The sequence below is a fragment of the Protopterus annectens genome, chromosome 4.part0 (genome assembly GCF_019279795.1).
Source record: "Protopterus annectens isolate FY-2018-M chromosome 4.part0, PAN1.0, whole genome shotgun sequence".
In the NCBI taxonomy this organism is placed as follows: domain Eukaryota; kingdom Metazoa; phylum Chordata; order Ceratodontiformes; family Protopteridae; genus Protopterus; species Protopterus annectens.
In genome coordinates, this window is record NC_056733.1 from 741066331 (window position 1) to 741093883 (window position 27553).

At 41.9% G+C, this 27553-nt stretch overlaps 1 protein-coding gene across 1 annotated transcript in view; it reads right to left on the minus strand.

Annotated features, from left to right (window-relative positions):
* TXNRD2 (thioredoxin reductase 2) overlaps positions 1-27553 on the minus strand; it is a 1479392-nt gene that overhangs the window by 1218463 nt on the left and 233376 nt on the right. The window contains exon 5 of the mRNA XM_044068698.1: positions 16168-16242. Within this exon, the coding sequence (XP_043924633.1) occupies positions 16168-16242 (75 nt within the window). The remainder of the gene's footprint in view (positions 1-16167; positions 16243-27553) is intronic.

Consider the following 27553-nt stretch of genomic DNA (forward strand, 5'->3'; position numbering starts at 1 on the left):
GATAAAAATCCAAAGGGGGATATTCCAGGGTGACTCTCTGTCACCTCTGTTATTCTGCCTTGCCCTTAATCTATTAAGCTGCCTACTAAACAGCTTAAGTCATGGCTATAATGTGGCTCCTAGAAAACAATGTGCAAAGATTTCTCATCTTCTCTTTGTCGATGATTTGAAAACCGTATAGCTCATCGGATGAGGAACTGCAAGCTGTCAAAACTTTTTCAGGTGGTATAAGAATGTTATTTGGTCTTGATAGAAGTGCAAAACGAACCTTTAAAGTAGGAAAACTGCAGCACCAAGAAAACATCAGTTTGGGACAAGAATGTGATATAAAAACTTGAGCAAAAGGGAGTGTATAAATATTTGGGAATTGATGAAGGATCAACTATAAAACCTGAACAAATGTGAATAAAAGTTAGTAAGGAGTACTTCAGAAGACTTAAATTAATCCCGAAAACAGCTTTGACATCTAGGAACAAAATCCAAGCTATAAATCAATTTGCTCTTCCTGTCCTAACTTATAGTTTTGAAGTGATTGACTGGTCTCAAAAATGTGCTGGATAGATTAGATAGGAAAACAAGGATGCTTCATGCTCACCAAATGATTTATAAAAATCAGCGCATACCAAGATTACATATTCCCCGTTCCAAAGAAGGGATGGGCCTCCTTGAAATTGACATTTACAGATCTGCAATTGTGGGACTCCACACATCTGCTGACCTCACAGGACCTGAACGTAGTGAAAGTTTTGAAACATGAGAATAAATCTAAGATGACTTGCCTGCTTAGGCTAGCTGAAACATATCGGCGTCAAGCAGGAATGGAAATCAAAACTACAAGTGGATAAAAACCAGGCAGCAACTGAATGTGCCATAAAACAAAAGACAGAATATAAAAGTGAAGGACCAGATGAAATGGCAAGAAATGTGGAAAAATGCATAAAATATAGCTGCAAGTATAGAAAACTTTTGGAAGAACCTCATGCTGATCAGGAATGAACACAGGAATGGTTAAGGAGAGGCAAATTCAAACCAAGAGATGAAAGGCTAATACTGGCGGCACAAGACAGTGGGCTACGTACATGTTGGTTTACAAAGTCCATTGAACAAGTGGGAGAAACAGACAAATGTAGGTTTTGTAAAATAGAACTGGAAACAGTTGCACACCTCGATGCTGCTTGCGACCTACTAATGGAGGAAGGACTGTACATTGAAAGGTATAATAATGTGATGAGACTGTTGCACTGGTGATTGTGCAAACATTATGGTACTGAAAGTGGCTGAAAAACACTGGAAACATGAACCACAAAGCGTCATAGAAAATTGTGAAGTCTACATCACATGGGATCATCCATTGCAAACAGTTCAAAAGATAGATGCTAGAAAACCAGATACAGTGGTCCAAGAAAAGAAGGCAAAAGTAGCACTTATCCTTGAAAAAAACCACACCCAGTGACTACAGTGTCTGGCGTAGAGAGAGAGACAAAGTCATAAAATATCAGGATTTGTAAGCAGAAACTAGAGCAATGTGGAAGAAAGATACTCAGATAGTTGTGATAGTAGTAGGAGCAACGGGTCTTATAAAAAAAAAAACAAAAAAACTGTACAATCATATTTAGATATGCTACCAATACATGCAACTCCATATGAATTGCAGAAGCCATTACTGGGCACATTGCGGGTGCTGCGAAGAGAATTTTTGGCTGACATCAAACAGTGAAACCACTAATTTTGTGAACTTTAATCGCACTTTGACTTAGGAATGGGGTCCATTCCTGTCATACTATTAGAAACCCAAAAGATTTGGAGAAATTAAAAAGACTGAAACATTATATTCAGAAAGTAGCACAAAGTATTCTAAGAACTAAGTTATTACGTGAACGGAGAAAGGAGATTTTGACAATAGAGACAACTGCAAGTAGGGGGTACAGAAAATAGACAAGAAGTGGCTGAAATTTACTGGAGAAACCAAGGTACTGAGAAAAAATAACTCAAGCAGGAAAAGTAAGGTAGGAGTGGGAGGAGATCAAGTAGACATTTTGATTGCAGGCTAGAGACTACCTTCCGTAACAGAGCTTTATCATAAAGTACAGAAATGAAGAAAGGGATAGGGGAATTTTAAGTGAAAGACTTGCTTGCTCTGACAGAGTTTGGAATCAACTCTAGAACAGAAGCAGCTAAGAGAGACAATTAATAGGTCATATAAAGTACTGCAGGATAACTATAAGAATCAATCAGAGGTTAGAAAAGATTGGAAAATCAATTTACAAGAAAACAATGGGAAGATGTGTATGACTCAAGTATGCATCCAAATCTAGAATGTTTAGGAGCTAGAGGTGAATAAAGATTTTTATTCTGTGGCTGTTTGGATTTTGGATGTTTAGGATCTTTGCCTGAAGTCTATGCATAGGTAGTTTTACACCCTAAGCAGAATTCAAAGATTTTTTCCTCAGGTAGGCAGCAAATGTTGGAGGTGTAATAATGAAAGAGGTAACTGGAAAATAATATTTTGGGTGTGTAATGAGTGGAGTGTAATGAAGTGGCAGATTTTAAAATTCCCTACAGAGCATCAGAAATGTTGGGTGAAAAATGTCTAAGTAAGGAAATTATTCTTTTGAGCTGGGATACAGGATCTGAAATCATCCAGAAATAGTAAGGCCTCAAGTTTAATTCTGATGACTTCCAAAAAAGCAATTACTAGAAAATGGAAATCAAAGTGTACACCGACTGCATACGAGGTACAGATTATTATAAAAGAACCGAACAGGGATCTTTAAAAAACAAAAGAAGCAAATTACATAGAAGTAAATGGAAACTGTGGGAACAATACAGGTATAATGATGTTCAGGAGGAGGAGGATTGAGATTTAAGGGAAGGCAAGAATTCAGCAATTTTTGTAATGTTGGACAGATGATGGTAGCAACGAAAATATATGTGATGCGCATGTATTTAAATAGGAAAATGTTCAAGTGTTTTATTTTCTGTTAATGTATATGTTTGCCTACGTATTAAGTGATAATTTAATAAAGATGTTTAAAGGAATTACTTGTTGCAACATGAAAGCTCATGCATGGGTAAACAAAAGTAATCTGACACTGTGTCTACCTTGTGCATTTTTCAAGATATTGAAAAGTTATTTATGAAAACTGAAAAATATAAATTCTGGGTTTTGTGTCATTACAATATATTACAGCACTGATGCAAAGACCAGGATCCTGCTTATTGCTTTAAAGAAGGCATTTTCTAATACCATTACTGTTTATACCTTTCAATAGTATTTACTGGTCACAAGATATTTATATTTGTTTGCCTTTTGCATTTTAACATTTTCAGAACATGCTTTGAAATGTCAGGATGTGTATAGGCTGTTACATGCGACATTCGACAGGTCAGAGGTGTTAGACATTCTAGAAAGAAAATGGGTACTTAAGGAAAGGCAGAATAAGACATAAACTTTGGAAAGTCACCATTTTAAGGACAAAGAAAAATATTTCCACTTCACTGCATACAATTTCTTCACGGAAAACCTAGCTTCAATAATCAACTTACTGATTCTCAGAAACTGGTTCCAATTTCTAGGACTAGTGAAAAAACGAATTAGAAGTCAGTGAACGGACAGCATTTATACTACATCATTCTCTGTGGATGCTTTTTGTAGAATAAAACTTTTTCACTAGAAAACAACTACCAGTGAAAAATAGGAAATACTTGGTCTTTGGCTACGTTACTTGGGGACATATCTAGAGTGCTGTTAAGAAGAGGCAATAAACTCGGAGACGAACACATCATACACAGAACACTAAGTCATGGCACTTTGTTTCACAGGTTAGAGGTTTTCTAGATAATATCACTACTCAATAAAATATTTTACTGACAGCAGCTGCAAAGGAAGTTTCTTTGCTCACCAGTGGGAGTGGGGAGCCTTGAGCAGCCTACCTGTCCCTGTAGGAAGTGACCTCAGCACAAGAGCTGTAGTAATTGGTTGTTTTGGACCATTTCTAGCTCTTTTGAAGTTCCCCGTTTAAAATCCGCCTCTGGGCATTTTTTTCTGGCTATACTACTCAGACAAGCTCCTCGTGGTCCTAGCTATAGAGAACTCAGAAAAGCGAGTACTTTCTGGATTTAAGTATCTTTGCTGTTTTTTTTACTTGAAATAGCTTCTCTAGCTTACCCTAAACAAGCTTAAACTTTTTTTTAGCGGTTTGCTGCATTATTTTAATATCTGCACTTAAAGTTACATTTTAGTCGAATTTGATCGAAAGTGTGTTTGTTTGTTTAATTTAACTGTTGAGGCTGCCCACTAAAGTGTGCTAGCCTGTGTAACTGATTTATTACTGTTTCTACATTTTCTGTGTGTTTCTATCTAAAAGCAAAAACAACAAAAAAAATAATCCTTGTTTTCCCGCCTCTCCTCGACTAGTTTAGACCAGTTTACAGGCATTGCTGTATTCTGGGCTGTGGTGTAGTTCCTGTGTTGTCCATTACCTTACTTGGATAGAAGGAAGTTTCTTTGCTCACCAGTGGGAGTGTGGAGCCTTGAGTAGCCTACCTGTCCCTGTAGGAAGTGACCTCAGCACAAGAGCTGTAGTAATTGGTTGTTTTGGACCATTTCTAGCTCTTTTGAAGTTGCCTGTTTAAAATCTGCGTTTGCATGGCTTTGCGTGTTTGTGTGCATAGCGCAGCGCCGGTTAAACTTCTTCTGGCCCCGCCAAATCTGCTCTTCAAATTTTCCCTTAAGGAAGCTCTACTCTTAGTATAATCAGACTACTCGCTATATTATAAGCCTAGCACTTGTTCTCAAAACTTCTCTAAGTAAGCACTCTCGTACTAAGTAAGCACTACATCCACCTACCACCCCCCTGTGTATATCCACTTCCCTTAAAGGCACAGCACTCCCTTATACTGTTCTAGCATGTCGAGTGGTAGATTACTGGTGTCCTCTCCAGTTCAGCTGGTTAATCTGGGTATCTTGAGACAATGCTACAATTGTCTCATGTACACAGACAACCCTCTCCTCCTCCCAACAAACACAAATACATGTGAGAGATGCAACTATATAGCCAAACTGGAGGCTGAACTCTCTCAACTCAGGGCTGGCATGACCAGACATGAGGAGATGGTAACCACACACACAACAAACCCAGTCCCACATAGACCTACCACAACTGCAAACCAAACACATAAAAACACAAAGACATACTCTGAGGCTCTAATAAAAAACTTACCAAAACAAGAGAGGCTCCCAAAGCAGACATCCAAAAATCCACCACCTCAAAACAAAACACATGCAACACATACTTCAATAAATCAGTGTGTCAATCAATCACAGCCCTTAAGGCCAAACACCATGCCTGATCCACTAGTAACAGGTGACTCTGTAGTCAGACACACTGATGTCCGGCTTACCAGGCTGAACAAGGAGAGGGTGACTGTGAGCTGCCTATCGGGAGCTAGGATCCGCCACATAACACACGCACTCAGGTCACTCCAAAGCAAGTACAAACATGACTCCGTCATTGTCCATGCTGGCGTGAATGACCTGAGAAGTACCTCCCTGGACTACATGAAAAGAGACATAGAGGAGCTCTCGGATTATGTAGCCCAGGCTGGTATGACCCTGACCCTGAGCAGCATCTTGCCCTCACCAAGAATGATGCCACAATACAAAGATAAGATGAACAGCTTTAATAATTGGCTCAAGTACTGGTGTCATTCTAAGGGGATCCAATGTCTGTCTGCCTGGGATGACATGTTGGACAAGCCACGCTGCTTCGCAAGGGACGGCTTGCACCTGTCACCACTGGGCTTACGGATATTGGCTAAGGCTCTTGCCACCCCCATAGTGCCTTTTTTAGTCAAGGCTCAAAAGACAAACCCACCTCCTTAGAAAACAAAAATGGAAAAAAACTAAGGGTAATGCTGCTCAATGCCAGAAGTCTAAATCTCAAGATGCAGGCACTCGATGCACTCCTCAGTATGGAGAACATAGACGTCTGTGCAGTAACTGAAACCTGGTTCAAGGCTCCTGAGAGCACCCCAGCGCTACCGGGCTATACCTCGTATCATGCTTTTCGGCCCCAAAACCCGGGCCGAACCACAAAGGGAGGGGGAGTGTCCATATTCATCAAGGACACCCACACCTCCAGGTTAGTAGCAACACATGAAGCATCGGAGACCATACAGGTGCAACTACCTCGTATCATGCTTTTCGGCCCCAAAACCTGGGCCGAACCACAAAGGGAGGGGGAGTGTCCATATTCATCAAGGACACCCACACCTCCAGGTTAGTAGCAACACATGAAGCATCGGAGACCATACAGGTGCAACTAACCATAGGCAAAACAGCTATACAACTGGTAGCATGTTACAGACCACCCTCCCAATCTCAGGAACCCCACTCTGCCTTCCTGAAGACATTGGAGGATATGAATGCATCACAAAATACCATCATACTGGGAGACTTCAACTACCCTAACATAGATTGGGTACATTATTCTAGCCCTAACACCCTAGCCCAAAGGTTCCTGGAATTCATAAATTCAAATGCACTGGAACATCTAGTCACCTCTCCCACTAGGGGAGATAATATACTAGACCTGATCATCACAAACATGGGGACAAAATGCTCCACACCGGAGGTATACCCCTCACTAGTGAGATCTGACCACAAAATAATCACCCTGGATATACATATCCTACCTCCACCCCCAGCACAAAAGACCACAGTGAAAAACTTCTCAAAAGCTGACTTCACTCTTCTTAAGACTGAGATGGTATCCTTTAAGCCCACTGGGCCAGTGGATACCACATCCCACAATGCTGAATCCTTCACAAATGCTTTCTATGGACCTCTCCTAGAATGCATGGATCATGCAATCCCAAATAAATCCAAGTCCCTCTCCACCAAAGGCAAGTGTCCTGTCTGGTGGACCTCAGCCATTAACAAATTGTATAACAAAAGAAGGAAGCTACTGCACGACAGAGCAAAATCCCATAAAGGGAAGACATCTCTGATCAACACTAGCAGAAAACTACATTCTCTCATAAAAACATCCAAGGCCAACTTTGAGAGAAAAATCGCTAAGGACACTAAAGATAACCACAAAGCCTTCTTCAGCTATCTTAGAAACCTGGGCGGAAACCCTCAGATATGCTCAGAGTTAGTTCACAACAACAAAAAATACACTGAACCCACAGATATTGCCAACATTCTGGCTGACAGGTACAGTGCAAATTTCTCCCCTCCCTCACCCCCAAAAGAAGAAATACTTATCCCAGCTGAATAATCTCCCTGTCATCTCAGATGTCCAAGTGAGAGCCGCCCTCAGCAAAGCTAAAAACACACAGCATCAATGGGACCCGACGGTTTCCCGGGTTGCGTGCTACGTGAACTCCAAGAGGAGCTAAACCCGCACATAAAAATGTTATTTAACCTTAGCCTTACTACAGGATATGTACCTGAACACTGGCGTACAGCAACAGTGGTCCCACTCCACAAAGGGGGTACCTCTACAGACCCTGGGAACTACCGCCCCATAAGCTTAACCAGCCTGGTCTGCAAAGCTATGGAAAGAATCATTATGGAACTCATAAACAGAGACATTGGGGACCTACAGACACTTGACCCCACCCAGTTCGGCTTTGTAATGGGCAGATCCTGCCTTTTGAACCTGGTTGACTTTTTCGAAACAGTCACTAGAGCCACTGATGAGGGCAAAGCAGTCCATACAGCCTACCTGGACTTGGCTAAGGCCTTCGACACAATACCCCACTCAGGCATCATAGATACGCTCAACAGCTTAAACGTAAACCCTTATGTCACTAGATGGGTTGCAAACTGGCTAAAGGACAGAACCCATAAAGTTAAAATCGCTGGAGCAATGTCAGACTCAAAGCCAGTCACAAGTGGTGTCCCACAGGGATCTGTCCTGGGACCCCTCTTGTTCAGCATTTACTTCTCAGATGTTAAAGCAAACATGGGAGGGTTGTGGCTGACAAAGTTCAAAGATGACTGCAAACTAGGCGCCATAGTCGATACACCAGCGGACACATACATCCTACAAAAAGGCCTCACAGAAACGGACAACTGGTGCCGGAGTCATGGCCTTAAACTAAATGCCAAAAAATGTATAGTCATCCCCTTTGGGAAAAACAAAGTACCCACAAATTATCACATAGACAGCAACCCACTGAGTACGGAAAAAGTAATCAGAGACCTAGGGACCCAAGTCGACAGCGACCTCTCATTTGACACCCACGTTGCCAAAGTGGTTAGAAAAACATTCTACCTTGCACACCTTATCATGAAGGGATTCACATCCAGATCCAAGGATGTCATTGTACCCCTATACTCCTCCCTCATCAGACCCATGATTGAGTACAATGCCCCATTTGGTATGTACCTCACCCGGCATTTGCAACAGCTGGAGAGACCACAAAAGTACCTCACCAAGAGGATCAAGGGTCTCCAACATATGTCTTATTCTGCCAGACTAAAGAAACTCCAGCTCTATTAAGTAGCATACCACCTGCTCAGAGGTGATCTCTGCCTGACGTACAAGGCCATGTCCAATCAGGAACTGATGGACATGCTCCACTTCAAAAAATCCAAATCTACCGGAACCACGAGAGCTAAAGACTTAAACCTCGGCACAAGTATGAATAGGACATGCTGGAGGGATAGATTCATAACCCAGAGGCTTCCCACGCTCTGGAACAAGATCCCAGTTCATGTTAGGCAGAGCCCCTCACTGACTCTCTTCAAGAGAAATCCTGATGAGTGGATGGGAGATCGTAAGTTTACCCCAGGGGTTACATCTGTGTCACTACTAGACAGGGGCACAGTAAACTAATTCTATTATATAAGGGGACCTTCACTGTGTCACTACTAGACAGAGGCACAGTATTCTAAATCTATTCTGTGCATTTTTGTACCATTTCATGGGGTGGTGAAAGCCACATCACTATGGCTAGGCTTACAAATGCCCCAGGGCAGATAGCCTAGTACTAAACTATGAAATTATGAAAAAAAAAATAATTAAAGAACCTGTTACTACTTTTAAACTGAAATCAAAGTGCAAAACTTTATACTACTGCTGAGTTTGTGCCTAATTAAGATCAGTAAACAAGCTTTGGCGGACTAACTCCTCAAACTCTCTAACCTGAGCTTAGCAATTGACTTTGCCCTATGGGAATGCCATACAACTGTTGTGGTGCCACTCCACAAGGGTGGTCCCTGCCACCGACTCTGGGATTTACACACCTATCAGCCTAATGAGTCAAGTGCAAAGCTATGGAACGTCATCACAGCTGACCTCCTTACCTACAATATCAAAACCTTCCTCCAATTTGACCCTCAGCAGTTTTTTTTTCAAGGGTATATACTGTCTAATGAATCTTGTGAACTTCTCTGAGAGAGCCATTCAAGCTGCAAACTGTTGGCAAGCTGTCCACACAGACCATCTTAACCTTGCCAAGGCATTTGATACCCTACTATGTGCAAATATTACAAACTAAAAGAGTTCTAAATTAACACCTGTGTTAGGTGTTTAGCCGACTGGCTTAGTGACTCACACAGTTACAGTAGGGGTTCATTCTCTAAGAGCACAAAGGTAATCACAGGAGCTCCTCAGGGATATGTGTTGGGGCCTCCTCTATTCAGTTATCTACTTCTCAGATCTCTACTTATGAAAATTGGATCTCTGGTTTACAAAGTTTGCAAATGAGTATAAACTGGGAGTCAGTGTCAAGTTCCTCTCTGGCATATAAGCACTAACAGCAGCTTGCATTTGTCAGTAGTTTATGAACTAAAAATTGGCTAAAACTAAATGCCAAAGAGTACAACACTAACATTTGGTAAGTACCCCCTAGTTCTAGCTTACAGCACAGATAACATACCACTTCAAAATGAAAAGGGTGAGAGACACCTATGTACACTTGGGTGGGCAGCTCCCTCACATTTGACCAGCAAGTTGCAACAATGGTTAGGAAATCCTTTCACCTCGCAGAGCTCATACCAAAAGGTATTTCTTCAGGATATAAAGAAGTCATCTCCTTATGCTCTGCATTGATTAGACCCACCACTGATTGCAATGTCCACTTTGGGGTGTATTTTACTAAGCACATCAGAAGTTTGTAATTATAAAAATCATGGGCTTAAAAAACGACCATAACTATCAAGAAAGACTGGAGGTTTTATCCCTATACTAAGTTTCATACAGACTCAGAGGCAATCTGTGCCTTGCTTATAGTACCCATCAGGGATCCAGTAGTCCAAGAACTCTCATACTTCTATAAATCAAACGGGTCAGATAACACAAGGGCCATAAAGATAAATATTCTCTAAAATAAATAAAACAAGGAAGAGTGATAGAGCTATCATGCAGAGCCTATCCTTTTCTCTGGTACAAACTCTTGTCTGCAAGTGTGAAATACCGTCTGCCTTTAAAAAGGAGATGGACAACTGGATGGGTATTCATACATTCACCCTTTGTATGACTGGCATGGTCCTCCTTGAAAAGTGAGACAAGGCCTAAGGAGTGGGCATTGGCAAGCTGAAAATGGCCTTGTGACTCAGTTGCCTTTTAAATCCTGTGATCCCGTGATTTAACAGGGAATGCAACAGTTTTCAAAGAAGTCCAGAGCAAAAAATACTCTAGCACTGAATAAAAACATAACACAGGTTTTCAAAGTATGTGCAGCAATACAAAATTATAGAGGTGTAGAACCAAACATCAAGAATGACGAAGGACATCAGGTGATTATTTGCACACATTAGAAACATAACATAAAATTAAAGTCTGACTGAAACACAGTAGCAGCCTGTTTATATAATTATTCTATACTAGATACTCAATGACCTCTGCCTCACAGTTCCAGGATTCAGTAATAACCTCCAATCTTTTCCTGTACACAATTTGCATGTTTTTCCTAGTTTTCCCCTCCCAAAAACATACAGGGATGATTGGCTACTCTGAACTGTACTTAATCTTGCACTTTGTGAACCTGGATGCGGTTGAAAATTATCTGTGATGACCAGCTCACTTAACCATTTAACAAATACATAAATAAAAATGGATCACAATAAAGTATCAACGTATATAGCAAGGAAAAAAACAATAATATAGGAAACACACTAGATTTCAACCTTGGTATTCACTGATGACTACAAAAAATTACTTATGGAACAATTATATGTTCACAGGTAAGTACTAGGCTGGTTGCCCTTGCAGGCCATTTTAAGCCTAGCCAGTTTCCCTTTTGTGCTCAAAATAACCTGTTCCATTTGAATACAGATTGACCTTACACATCCCATGGTGAATAATTATATACATTAGCTCTAATGAGAATAACTTTGATCATACCATAGATAACTGAGTGGACCAATGCATGGGATAAAGCATTTAGGAGTTGCCTCTGTTCATTAGTAGTACAGTCCTGAGGCAAATGTTTTTTATTCCCCATCCACAGACCCAGGATGCACTTGAATATAGACAGGGATGAACTTTCTTTTATGTGGATAGGCAGTCTGTTCCACAGCAGCAGTATCCTCAGTGAGATATACCTGTCCCTCTAAACCGATGTGTTGATGTTGAAGAAGAGGTCAAGATCCTCAGACTGAATATTTCTGATGCCATTTGGCTTGCTGATGCGCAGTAAATCCATCAGTAATGGGTCAGAGGATGCTTGTAAGCCAAACATAGGTCATCTCTTAGCAGGCTGTAGGCTACTGAGTATAGTGAGAAGGCTCTATCTATATAGAACATGTTAAGGCCTTGTATCCTTTTAGTAATGTCTCTCTTTGGGCATTCCAACTGTTTCATGTATCTGGACAGATACATGCCAACGGGACATTATATTCTTGATTGGTTTAATGAGGGCAATGTAAAGGAGAGCAATGACATCCCTACATCTAGACACAATCCCTTTGTTTATAAGCTGTGCAATACAGATGGACTTTCTTAAAACACTAGATACACGCTGATCAAAAATAGGTCATTATCCACAAATTCCCACACCCTGAACAACTGAGTTAGCTCTTAGAGGTGTACTGCCAATGTGGTAGCCCCCTGAGTAGAGGAGTTCCCACAGGATACATTTGAAGGATGCATTTTTTGGCATTTAGTTTCAGTCCATGATTTTGGCACCAGTTATTTACTTGGTACAAACCTTCCAGTAGGATGGCCACGTCATTTGGGGATTCAATGAATGTTCCTACCCTGCAGTCATCTGCAAACTTAGCCAGCCAGAGGCCTTTGACATTGTCTTTTACACTTCAAAAAAGTAGATTTCAAAACAGGAGAGGTCCCAGCAGAGAACCCTTGGGGACTCCACTAGTGACTGGTCTCTTTGTGGAGGTAACTTCCCCCATTTTGATTATCTGAGTCCTACCTGTGAGCCAAAGGGCAATTCATCAGATAACACAGGGGTTTATTCCCAGTTTATTTCAATTTTCTACTATGCCTGACTGTGGAACTGTGAAAAGCTTTGGACACAGCAAAATGGTGTACAGCACATACCTCAACTTCATCTTATTGCTTTGGTGACCTTTATAAAGAAAATCCACCAGGCTGAGTAAGCATGACCTGCCCTTGACTAGTGCAAATTGACACAGGTCCAGTCTCATTATTAGTAGTATTAGAAGTAGGCATAAACAAGGTCTGTACACTCTGTGCAGTATGCAGCACATTACACATTAGGGACTTGGTGGGGGGGGGGGGGGCATGGACTGTTCATTGGAACAGGAAGGACTGAGCAAGGCATGTATGCTAAAAAAGTTAAGTCCACAATTACAGTTCCAGTGTGCACTCACGTGTGTGTAACAGACCTCAACCTGTATGGAAATGTATTCTAGATTTTTCCAACATAGGTAGGTTATCTCGAGTTACCATATTCATTCCTTCTTTTGGGAATAACTAGCCTGCAAACAGAGGATCTAATTCGAGTTCATGCTGACATTTTCACAAGGTGTGAATTTTTGATACTGCTGAACAATCTGATGAATACAGAACTTTATGTGCAAATTTAACTTGGATGAGGGGTATCCATTGACACAAGTATTAACCACTGTAGGCTGCGCAAAGATGGGCAAATAGCATTTTGTGCTATGCAGCAAATTTAGCTATTCTTCTATAAGCCTGGTTAAATTAATGCAAGATGGTGGGCTACAGCCAGTATGTGTGTAATACAAAAAAGGTAGTAGGTACTTGTAGACTATGGCATTCCAGACATACAGTGTGAAAAATGCCCCAGCTCTGTGAATCCACTGAGTTTCTCATCAGTGCTGGTTATAAACATTGACTACTTGTTTTACAATTTTTTTGAGGTTACTTTTTTCTTCTCTGCCTGCCAACTATCAAGCTTCCCCCTGTCTGATGTCCATTTCTTACCCAGTGCTGGAAGGTCAACTAATCCATAAGGGTGACAACAATGCAGTGGGTCCATTATACAATGCAGACATTGGGGTTGCTTATTCCTTCACCAGCACCCTAAGTATGAGGACATTTTTATATTCTGAATGCACTAACCACTCCTCTGGTTGGTGATGTAAGCACCTGTATCACAGTCAGGACAGTGCTTAAATTCTCCTCCATATGCACCTGAGAGAGCTACCACCACTGGCTTGGGGTGCATGCTCACAACCTCCCTGAAGTGGCTCCCGACATCTTGACATATCTCCACCATGCAGCAAATACTGTCAGCAGAGTAGTGATATGAGCTGACCAGGATCATCAACACCCCTCCCAATTCCCTGCCTGTAGTGACTACGCTACACATCAAACTCTGACCACCTGGGCTCTGGTCAGGGCTTTATTATTCTACACCACTAAAATTTTTTTTGTCAAATTAGAACTTACTGTTCATGCTGTAGCCAACAAGTATTACTGAGCTTCCTTCTTCTACTGGTGATTAGTCTAAGGAGGTGTTTTTGAAGACAGTTACTGTTTTAAGCAGAGGAGCAAGTGATGCCCGCTGAACTAAGGAACACAATGCTATCATAACTCTGATGCTTAATGTTAAAACAGCACTGATTTCATCATACTTGCACTGAGATAGTCCCATAGTCAAGTCAAAACTGTAGAATGTGGAAGCTAGGCTGCAGTCTGTAGTTAACAGGAAAGACAGTCATAGGTTCATAGGTGTGTACTAGGCTAATGGCCCTGGAACCTTTACAAGCCTAGCCCACAGAAGTGTCCTGGCATCATGTCAGCGGGATAATGACTAGGTCACGGACATGCTATATCATGTTGTAAATGACATATGTAATCACTGCAGAAAGCAAGGACAGTAAACAGAAGTAGGCCCAAAAGAAACCCCTGGGGAAAGCCTACAGTTTTCTGGGCAAGGCGTTCAGCCTGACTGACATTTGCTTTCTAGGTACCATGAGCAGCCAAGATCACAATAAGGTTTATAAGACATAACATATCAAATGCTTTGGCGATACAGAGATATAGAATAAACAATTTTACTTTGGTCTGACTGATTAAACATGCAATTCATGACATCGAAAAGAGCTTTATCAGGCCCATGATTGAGCCTGAATACATGTTTTACGTTTAAGATGAGAGTGGGTGCTGCTGCAGCAGCTGAAAACTAACATTTTTTAAAAGGGAGACAGCAGCAGGGCAATGATGGCAAAAATAGTTATTGGACTGGAGCAATGGCTACCTTCTTCTATATTTCAGGGACATGGTTCTCTGAGTAACCTGCATTAGCAGAGCTTGGAAAAATGGAAAGGCACAGAGGGGAAAATTCGAAGGGCAAGAACACAGTCACTAGGACTAAAAGGACCATGTCTGCTACTGCTTTAATACATTAAAGGGAACCACTGCAATCCATACAGGAATAACAGTTTAATGAAGCTAAATAGCATTTGTTACAGACTGCTTTCTTGATCACAAGTAAAGAGCAATACGTTGGATCTGAGAACTCGAGACTTGTGTGCTATCTAGGAGGGCCTGATGAATGTCTTCCAAATATTTATTTTAAAAAAGCCATCTCCGTTTCAAATCTTCTCCCTCTCTTTTTTTTTTTGTTAGGTGTTTTAGATATCCATGCATCCTCAATTTCCTTTTTGGACCATACATGCTACTTTAGCCAGCCTTTGGATGCTAACTTTGCAAAATTTGTTGAACTTCTTACAAGGACTAATGATAGTGTCTGTACTCGTACCAGGAGTAGCATTCACATGAAAATGACTAAAGACAGACCAAATGACACAGGCACTTATTTGGGTCTTGTCTGGAGAAGCACAGCCATCCATTTCAAAAAGAAAAAAAGGTAAAAGTCTCAGATTTTGCAAAATATAATACTAGCAAAATATTAACTATGGATGTATACATCTCCAGGACTAAATGAGCAGTGAATAAACTGAAAACGTCTGTGATATTTTTATACAGACTACCATTATGACTGGAATGCTGTTGAGTGTTAATAGCTGAGGGAAGCATAACAGACTACTGTTACAGAGTCATATAAAAAGTGTACTACTCTAATATCAAAAGAGCCATAGCCTTCCACAATGGCCATATTATTGGAAAAAAATGTTGCTAAACGATGGAGTACAACAAATGATTTACTGGCACCTACTGTAGGATTCCTCTTAAAAGTAGGAGGGCTCAGAAAACAGAAAGGAAGAGTATATGTGCAGATAGCTTACATACTGTACAATTTCTGTTAAGAGATTTTCAGTGGTTTATGGCAGTGCAAAAATGGGATATCAAGACATTCACAATCATTCACCAATACAGAAAGCAATACAGTTAGGGGATTCAGTAATACTTACGACAGTGCTTGCTATCCCTGAGTAGAGGACAATGCAATGTCTCACATTGAATCAGCTATAAGAAAGTGAGTTATGAGACTAAACTATCTCCTCTGGGCACCATAACAGCATGTAAAGACCATCTATAGCAAGTTAAAAAAAATGAAGAAAACATGCATCAGCCATCCCAGACCTACACAGTGCAATCTACAACATTCATAACTGGGCTTACATAATGAAGGAATACAGCTTACAAAATGAAGGAATGCAGGATTCTCTGCAGGACAGAAGAACCACAGCAAATACCTGATGAAGTCTACTTGTTAAACAGATGAAATTACTACTTCTGTACAAAGCTAAAAGTTACTGCATACAGTGTTTGAAATGAAGTGCATGTTCTACCTTACCGATCTGAAAGCTGAACACGATGCCCCCAGTTCAAAGATTTCACATAATTCTGAACTGCCTTCGCCATCACAGACCTAAAAAGGACAAAAGTGGAGTTTAAATACTGCCTTGACTCTGATAATGCCATTTTTTCCAAATGAAGCAAAAGATCAGCCTGCACAAAATAAAAATCTGACTTGTTGGTGCATTAAAGCAACAGTGGATGGGGAGATGGTTTAAGCTGCCTAGCCGTTGGTTTTCACAATCAAGGACCAGCATGTGGTCTAATCATCAGGGCTGCTATAAAAAGTGTCATGTGATGGACCCATGTATGTGTCATGTACATCTGTGCTTGTTTTGCAATAATATTTAAAATCACACACAAACAACTAAGCAGCATGGATTCATCGACTACAGCTCCAAAATGAGAACAGCATCAAAAAAGAAGTCATGTACTTCCCATAATGTTCCATCTGAGTTGTTACTTTTCATTTGTCTTCAACCTATGGGACTTGGATGCAAGATCGGATCTGACTCTGCCATATACACCAGCAATGGAACCAAAATCAGAGTTCCTCCCTTACCCATAATGCCCCACTCTCCCTCCTCCCCTCAGATCAAGTTTTCTGTAAGACAGCACCACCCAACCCACAGCAGAGTACCTTAACACCCAAACACTGAAATGGTACACACACAAAGACTCAAACACAGGACCAAGAAAATGATAAACCTGCACCTGCATCTGTCCAGTCCACAACACAAGCCCAAAGCAGGGGGGAAGGAGGGAGGGATGGTTGAAGACAAATGAAAAGCAACAACTCAGATGGAACATTATGGTAAGTACATAACTTCTTATCTGAAGTTGTTTTTTATCATTTGGGACAGAGTCCCTAGCTACAATAACCTTGGGAGGCCCTCATGGAAGGATATAATGGAGCATGGCAGAGTTGAAGGAAGCCCTGCTCCTGGACAAAATGTCCAGTTTGTAATGGGAAATAAAAGTATGCAAGGAGGACCAAGTGGCAGTGGCACAAATATCAATAGGAACCCTGGACCAAAACACCGCAGAAGTAGACAGTGACCTGGTGGAATGTGCCCAGACAGGGCGAGGTAAAGGCATACCTACAATATGCTGTACAGATGCAAACTGGAAATCCAATGAGCAAGAGTGACCTTAGAAATAGACTTTCCCAAGCAGGGCTTTACAAAGGATACAAAAAGTAGATCAGACTGTTATAAATTTTTGGCTCTATCCAAATAAAAGCACAAATGCCTGTGGACATCAAGCAAACACAAATTTATATTCCCCTTTCTTCTGATAATTTGGAAAGAAGAATGGCAAATTAATCACCTGGTTAATGTTAGCTTCAGATGCCACCTTTGGCATGAAAGAGGGGTTGGCATGAAGAGTCTCTCTGTCCTTATGGAAGACAAGACAAGGAGGCTTAACTGACAAGCCTGCAATTCAAATACCCGCTTGGCAGAAGTGATAGCTACCAAGAAGGCCATCTTCCAAGAAAGAAACTAAATCCACAGTAGCAGCTGGTCCGAAATGAGAAACCAAGGCCTGCAAAACAAAAGTAAGATCCCAAAGGGACGTGGGGTCCTTGACTGGTGGCCTAAGGAGGAAAGCACCCTTCAAAAAGGCCTTGCAGAGTTTAGAAGACGCCAGGGATGCAGAATTCTCACCCACATAGAAATTTGAGATGGCTGCCAATTGAACTTTAATCACAGAAAAACTAGCTCTGTTGTGGAAGGTATGGGCTAGAAAATCCAGAATGGCAAGAACAGGAGCTCTAAAAGGATCCAACTTATACCGTGATGCCCAGATGGAAAAGCATTTCCATTTATTGGAGTAAATCTTTCTAGAAGAGGCCTTATGAGCCACAACCAAAATCTTTAACTGGTAAAGACAGCCCTGGAGTTCTCGGCATCAAAGGAACTGGAGCAGCCACACTGTGAGCTTCAGGCTGACTAAGTACGGGTGTGGAACTCCTGACAGGTGAGAGTGGAGATGCGGAACTGGCTCCAGAGTCCAGAGGCAGGCACACCAGATGAGACCAAAGAGCGGGGAACCAAACTTGGTGAGGCCAGAAGGTGGCAATGAGGATGACTTTGCTCTTCAACTGCTGTACTTTCTGAAGAAACTTGGAGATCAGAGGAAGAGGGGGGATAATCAAAGTAGATCAGAGGGGCCAAACATGGACCAGAGCATCCCTGGGTGACTCAACTTGAGGGGGGGGGGGGGTCAGGGTGAAAAACTTACTGCACTTGGCATTGGAAGGAGTGGCAAAAAAATCACAACAAGGATGACCCCATTTCCAAAAGATCATGTCAGCCACTGAAGGATTCAGAGACCACTTCTTGGGTATCAGAATGGTTCAGCTGAGCCTGTCTTCTAGAATGTTGGACTTTCCAAGAATGTGCATTGCCACCAGAAAACTGTTGGAAAGAGCACCCATTCCCACAATCTCATGGCCTCGTGGCATAGGGGATAGGATCTTGTCCCCCCCCTTCCCCCATTTGTTGATGTATCAGACAAGAGACATGTCTGTCTTAATGGGAACTGTCCCAGTGGGAAGAAAATATTTAAATGCTTGCAACACCCGAAGCACTGCTCTCATCTCCATGACAGTGATATGCAGATTGGTCTACAAGGGGGATCACGTGCCTTGGACTATCCATCCCATGCAATGCCCCCCCCCCCAAGAAAGCTGGGAGGCATCCATGGTCACCGTGATTGAAGGGGAAGGAAGAACAAATGGCCATCCCATGAAGAGGTCCAGGGACTGGAGCCACCACCAAAGAGACTCCCAACAAACCCGGGATAGCCAAACCGGGTATGAAAGAGGAAGGTCAAGTAGGGACTACTATCCTTATGTAAAAAAAAAACATCTAACAGCATCAAAACCAAAATCATTCAGAATGACAATAAACATGGACCCATCTTTAATGACCTCCCAAAGATGCACAGAGATGAGGCCATCCCTCCCATGAAACCCACAGCAGCGAGGCAGGGATGACTGAGACACTTTCAATCTATGTAGAGAATAAACTGAAGTTTTGGACAATGCTTCTGCTTTTTTTGAAGGATACAGAAGACTTTTTAACTAGGCTTTATGCAAGTTCTTTGACAATGGGCGATTGCTCTAGGTGTCTGTTGGTAACTATGGATGTTACCACGTTGTTTACAGTCATTCCGAATGATTTTTGGTTTAGATGCTGTTAAATGTTTTTTACATAAGTATAGTGGTTACATGAATAACCAGATCATACTCATTTGTGCTTTATTGGAAATTATATTACAGAATAATTGTTTTATATTTAATAGGGATTTTTACATGCAAACACTTGCCCCAGGATTCACGAAGCCTCCGTGTAAGAGTTATAACTCTTACACGGAGGCTGCAGTTAAACGGAGTGATGTCAGCATGCTATGCATATTCATGAGAGCATGCTGAATCACACCTAAGTCTAACACGGTCCGTGTAGGACAGTAGGGGGCATGTCTACACGCCCCCAGAAGTGTAAAAGTGCCCAAAGTAAACACCCACAACAGAGTCCACGGAAATGTGAATAAACACAACACAACACATGCCCCCACAGACTATGAACATAAAATATATATAAATGAACATGTTATATATATTTTTTAAACTGTAAATATGTTTAACCATGAGTGCGCACATTTGCGCGGGCGTGCCCGTAGCGCAGCTACAGTTAGCAGTCAGTGGGAAAGCAAATAAGAACTAAATATGCAAAATAAGCCAGGAAGCAATAGCGTAGCGGTAGAGATGTTGGTTGAAGAGCAGGCATTCATGGTTCGAGCCCACAATACCAATTTTTTTTTTTCAAAATAAGCAGGAAATAAGTCCCTGACAAATATGTACACATAAAACCCCAATATATGTAAAATGTAATGAAATAGCCCATTTATAATGAAGACATGTCTGGTAACAAAAGAAGAAAAAATGCCAGATGTGCTCATAGCTGAGCTACAGTTTAACAGAGTGAGTGCATGTGCCAGTAGATGAGCAGTGGTTTAACTGGTGCAAAATGAGTGCCCGTAGCTGAGCAGTGGTTTAACACGCTAAATCTATGTGCCCCTAACTGAGCTGAGCGTAATATGCATGCCGATAGCCACATGAGGCTTAAACCAGCGTACCCCGTTTGCACGGAGATGCGCACCGCGCAAACAAGCTAACCGACGAGCAATGTTGAGCAAGCCGTATCAAAACTGCCTTTACACAGACACACCCCTCAGCATGTCTAGACAGTCATGAAAAATAAAAAGCAGTGGCCAGGTTCGAACCCAGGATACTATACACCATAGTCAAGGTACAGAACCACTAAGCCATGACAGCAGTACCTGTAAATGCAATAATAGCTAATATATAGGAATGAATACAAACTAGAGCATGACAATGCAGGTTTACTGAAGTTGATACAATTCCAAAATGGCCAATCACAGATATGTGGGAAAACGGACTATATAAGCCCCATAGGCGGGAATACACAGCATAAACGATTGTAGAACTGACCTGCAGGCAGAATGACAGGAGTAGGAGAGGGTAGTCACTTTCGAGCACAGAGGTGGGGTGTTGAGGAGTCCAGGTACATGGTCTGGCTCCTAGTCCATAATCATGAGGCCCAACTCATGCAGGGCCAGGTCCTCTGGGGAGCATACAGGGCTGAGGCATGGGACCGGTTGGCTCATGATCTCACCAGTGCCACAGGGATTCCAAGGACTGGTGAGCAGGTCCATCACAACCATGCGGACCTGAACAGACGCAAGCAGGACCAACTGAACCTTTGGTCCAGGAGGCCCGGCAAACACCCAACGCCCCACTACTGAGTAAGTAACATTTAATTATGTATGTAAGAAATTAAACTAGCTGATATTATGGAGATGTGTATTCCAATATTACTTCATTTATATTACAGCTGCAGGTGTCCGTTCTGCGAACCGCAGAGCCTATGGCGATAGGCTGGTGCGGTTGCGCCACCAGGCAGGTCAGTAATCCACTACCAGTAACTGTAAAGAAATATAAAAGTATGACAGTCAGCAAAAGAGTGCAGTGTAGTCAGTAAGGAATAAAATCTGCAAGTAACAGTGTGAAAGTGTATGCAAGTATTGCTTGATTACAAAAGTGTGTTTCAGCCTGTAAGTTTAACCTAAACATGAAACTGTCCAACATATATTCTGAATTAAAAATGCCCTGCCTGTAAGAAAATAGTACACAACCTGCAGCAGGCTGAAAAGTCTAGCTGCAGAAGATGATGAAATCACATGTGTGAAATATATCCCTGTGGAAATACTGACAGAAGTGAGACTGCTGGAAAGGATTGTAATAACTACTGGTAAAACATGTCAAAGCCTAGAAGTACCATCCTGAATAGTAAAATGAAAGCAAGTGAGAGTGTGAGAAAGTGTCATGAATCCAGCAATGCAGTACTAATAACCCCTGAATAAAGTATACGGCAGTCAAGAAAGAATGAAATGCATGTGAGATTCAAAACCAAACCGCAAAATCTGTTCAAAGTGTTGCTGCATCTGGAATGTGTATCCCAAAATCTGGATATGTTGCTCTCAGTCTGCAATATGCAGATAGGATGTTTGTCTGATATACCAAACATCCACACTTGTCTACAGCTATATAAAGCAAATGTAGCAGGATGATGTAGCTGAACAAAGCTAGATATGAATGTGTAAACCATAAAATGTATATTGATGTTGCAGTAACAGTCCTATCACCAAGTTGAAATAGTTATCATATAGGAAACTGTAGAACTTAGAACAGTAGTGTGTATATAACTGTAGCTATTAGAAATGTACAGCATATGTATTGCTATTCGAAGGTGTTAATATTACTTTCTTCACCCCACCCTATAACCACATATAACCCATTCCACGTGAAAATGGTATGTGCAATCACAATTAACACCCCTGGACGTTTGTCCTGTTGGGTCATATATATATATATATATATATATATATATATATATATATATATATTTGCATGTCTGTTGATGCATCTGCCCTGTTCATACATCCACACCTGATGGCCTGTCTGTTCAAATTATGCATGTGTTATGCACGCTGTTCAATGGTGTGAATATCTGGGTGTTTGGTTAATGGGAATACTAATGCATGCTGTTACAACTAATTGTGAATGGTATTATATGTCACTAACCCAAACTGTCATGACATAATGCAAAACATAGTACGACAGGGAAGGCGGGTTCCAGCGGACCCACCTCTCCCAACTCAGCTGGCGAGTGCACCTGGCACTAGTGCCGAGTCCGGACCCTACTCCAGTGGCCCTGTGCCACTTGCGGGTGGAAGCGCTGCAGGAGATGGGGCTCGCCCCCTCTCTGCAAGTGTGGCCGGAGGAGAACCACCACTCACCCTCTGTAGCGTCCGGACTGTGGTGCGTAGGGAGATTCGGGACTCTGTTCTCGAGCCCCTACGCCAGCTCGAGGCACGGGTGGCGCAACTAACGGGCATGCCTGTTGCCCCGCCTACACAGCCCCCAGCACAGCCCCGTCCTTTGCAGTGAAGGAACAGTGGCAACTGCCTATGGGTGGGGATATCAGTTCCACTGTTGCCATCTGTGGGCTCATGGGCTCTGGATATCCAAACCTCCACCCCCGTCAATTGCGTAACCCCCCCACACGTGTCATACACCACCCCTGTATGCGTCTTGTTTGTCTTGTCTGTTTACCTACCCAACCTACCTCCCCAGCTGTACCGACTTCCTTCACCTGACATACCACTCTCACCTGAAAAAAAAAAAAAAAAAAGGGCACTCTGTACCCACAAAACAATTACGCCCCATACATAGCTGCCCATTCCGCACACATGTCTACTGGACATGGAACCTATCAATTACAATTGGCTGTACAACAAGTATTATTGTTGTCCTGACACCTCTCTCAGGGGTGGAAGGTTTCAAATGTCACACCAAATTACATACATATGCAGAGCTGTTGCTGATGAAGAAATTGGCAGCTATGGGCCTTACCTACATCCCTCCTGCACATCCCAAGCTTGTTTCCCTACTGTCTTACCCTCTTTGTGACCCCCTTTTTCACCACTTTCCTGTCTCCCCATTTTCTTTTCTTTCAAAGAAAATAGCGGGTGTCTTGCAAAGAGTAAGCGTTTAAGCGGTTGTAAGCGGGTGTGCGCTTGTGTGCACGGAGCTAAACGCCAGTGCGCATGAGTGAGCTCCGCGCAAACCAGCGCTAAGCAGGTTACAACTGCTTAGTCGATATTAAAGTTGTTTGTTCCTGCTTTGCTGGCTTTCCTTGGACTTGTTTTGGAGTGGTCTGTATTTTTCCTGTGTTCATTCCTTGCTGCCCTGTATTGGGTGTTTGAAACTTGTTGGTTCAACTGCTTAAAAGTGCCTTAGTCACTTTGATTGACAGGTCCTGTACACAGTTCAAAAGCAAAATAAAATCCCACTGTGAGTCCCGAACCCAGGACCTTGGAAACAGTAGTCTGCATGACTTACCACTAAGCCATGACTCTTATACAAGAACATTGTGCTAAAATAAATATATCATGTAATAGTAGGAATGAATGTAAAGGGAATATAAATGTGTAGTACACAAAGCATGCCATTTAGAATTACTATCAAAACTAGCGGATTTCCATAATAGTAGTGTGTGAACAGAAACAGCCATGCTAGTTGGAAGCTAGTAGGTAATAATGTTACTATAGCACCTTGCAAGCCACACACATACTCACAGCAGGATAAGCACTGCCCATACCCCACAACCTCTTACAGAAACACATCTGGACCAAGTAATAAAATATGTGGAGCAAAGGCCCAAAACCAGGGGCACATAACGTTACAACAAACGCAGACAGTTCAGAGAGTAACAGGGTCTGCAATTTGTGGGATGTTTGGAAGGGTATGCAGTCTGAAACTTGAATGTCACCATATTCTGACTTGAGCCCAGAGTGACTTGCCAGAAAAAGGTGAGCATGAGATATTGACCAAAATATGAGGCAGAAATGTGGACAACCTGCAAATATCTGTACACATGACGGGTCTGACGGGTCTGACACCACCATATTTGAATAGTTAAGAGCCTAGACATAGCAACAGTTAATGACTTACAGGGATGCCCCACAGACCCCATGTGAAATGTACAAACAGTAGGCGGAAAGGTGTAACACATGCAATGGTAACTACGGAGTCCTGAAAGTATTCATCACTTGCATGGCAGAAAAAGTGTTTTAATACATATGCTCATGCTAACCCACAGTCACAACTGCAGCATACCAGACATTTTAATGGGTGTACCCCACTGATATGTACCATTCCATGAGGCACATAACAGATGAACCTGAAAGTCTCTGGGGCCTGCTCAGCAGCATACTCAAATACCATAATAGATGTCAAGGCCTACACCATGGCCAGACCACACTGCATGCTGCAACACCCTAGCAGATATAGCAAGCATTCCAAGGTGTGAATGTACATGGAAAATAGGAAAGCTACAGCAGCACACTACAGTCAAGACACCTAGCAGGCATACAAGTAGTGACTGTAAAGGGCAACTATTGAAGCCTTAGCAACAAAGTGAAAGCAAAATTGAAAGGAAAGCACACACACACACACACACACACACACACACACACACATTAACAGTAGTAGTAGTTGTAGGTGTCAGTGTGCATACACAGTTATAGTACAGGAAACTGGAGAAATGAATGGAGGAATATTAATCTACAACACACCTGGAAATATGAGAGAGATACCAACCTTTACACTCACAGAACATTGTACACAGCATAACAGCATGGTCCCTGCCCTTATAATCTGAAAGGGCTACGCCTATCTCACATACCTTTTTATAGCACTGTTCTGAAATCACAGTGAGAACTGCAATCAGTACACAACTGGCTGCATGCAATTAGCAAATGCTGGCTAACAATTGGTGCAGAGGCCATCACATGGGCATATGCAGATACCTACAAAAGTATGCTGTACTCCCAGTCCACACATGCAATACTTTCATTGCACCCTGTGAAGGACGTGTGAGAGAGAGAGAGAGAGAGAGACAAAGACAGAGAAAACTGCAGTTAAGCAGACACAAACACATTTTTCAGCAACAGCTACCTGAAAGCTGACAACTGGGAAGTGGAGCAGCAGGACAGAGAACCAGACAGCAACACAAGCAGCTGTGACAAACACAGATAATGTAAAGTAATACTATAAAGGTCTACATACTGTGAACCCTCCATATGTGTCATTGGTCTGTATCCATATGTATATGAAGATGTGTAAAGGGCAGGGGACATACAGCAACTATCAGTGAAGGCTGTACATACATTTGTATGTGAGAGCATCTATGTGCACATATCAATGTTGGTTGATTGTAGGTTGTAGTGCCATGTACAAAGTAGGTTTCACAGTTATGTATGTTTAGCAGTATGTTAGTGTGTGTATACAGTATGGTACACAAATGTGTTGATATACCTGTCTAACATATGGATACGTATATATGTCAACATATGTATGTCTATATATATATATATATATATATATATATATATATATATATATATATATATATATATGATATGCATATATGTATACATACATAGAGAGAGAGATGTAGGAATACATAGACAGATGTAGATAGAATATTGTACAAACATATCTATGTAATGCACACATACAGTTATAGATATATGTAGATACATATACATAGACAGACTGATCTGACTATCTACAGGTATGACTGCATATGACGACCTGCAACACAGCCTGTCCCACCCCCTCTGTCACTCACACCCCCTCTGTGTCCCCCTCCACATCTATAGCAATATATGTACATCAATATATATATGTGTATATGTATACGGACATATATATATACATATAGATATATCGATATACATATACACACACATATAGATATATCTATATGCACACATATATATATATATATATATATATATATATATATATCTATATATATCTATATATATAAAGAGAGAGACAGAGAGATGTATATAAATTCTGAGTGAGGCACATGTGTACAGATGTATTGCAACAGGTGCCTGGTGACAAAGGCATGGAGTGAACACCAGTGTCAAAACCGGAGTACCATACCACATTCCAGATCACCTACACCAGTAACCACCAGATATGTGATTGGCTGCCCACCACTGCATGTGTCAGGGGTGAACAGGGTCATAAATGTGTACAATAGTGGCCCCAATGATATTCACAGTGGCACACTATCCCTGGAATACCTGCATATGGTATGTGTCAGTGGACATGGTGTGTCAGCTATGGACATGTAGGTCGGTGTCATAATGGATGCCATGGTATGGACCTCACATGACAGCTGCAGATATTGAGAAGGACACAGTGACATGTACAACACTGTCACAATGCACTCAAACACATTACTAATGCACAGTGACTGACAACACCACAGAGTACACATATGCTACCCACAAAGAGGTTACCACTCCCGGATTTACATATGCAAGTCACACCCATAACAGATGTCCAACAACCATAGTAACACCTCACACCATCCACAACCTAAATGTCTGCTGTGTGTCGTCCGTGCCACTGCAATAGAGTGCACATGTGGAGGTAAGAGTTCCTACCCACAGATAAGACATACCCTGCAATAAACCACACAGTGTTAAGAAGCAAGACTCTCCATGAGTACATGTCACACATACCCCTGCTGAATGTTAGTCAGATAGGTAATATGCCATATGAGTCACCCTGTGTAATTGAGACAGCAGCACGTACCATCACACCACGTGTCACAATGGTCAGGGTAGCAGAACAGTACGCTGCTGTAGTCCCAGGGGCAATAGCATATTGTATAGTATTGTATTGTAATGTAATGTATTGTGTTGTATTGTATTGGTATGTTGAGGTGTCTCCTTCGTGGAGTGGAACCACTGCTGCTGTGCGCCAGTGTACAGGTACATATCCTGTAGTCAGGCTAGTGTTACATAGCACTTCTATATGTGTGTTTAGCTCCTGTCAGAGTTTATGTAGCATGCAATTGGGGATACCATCAGGTCCCATTCATGTTGTGTATTCTGCTGTCCTGAGGGTGGCTCTCACCTGGACATCTGTGATGACAGGGAGGTTACAGTCAGCTGGGATAACTATGTCTTATTTTGGGGAGGGGGCGGGGTGACACCTGCACTGAACCTGTCTGCCACAATGTTGTCGATATCTGTGGTGTCAGTGAAATATTTGTTGTTGTGTACTAACTATGGGCATAGAGGATGGATCCTGACCAGGTTGCTAACATAACTGAAGAAGGCCTTCTGGTTATCTGTAGTGTCCCTCTTGATTTCTCTCTCAAAGTTGCCCATGGATTTTGTATGATGGAAAATAGATCCTTACTAGT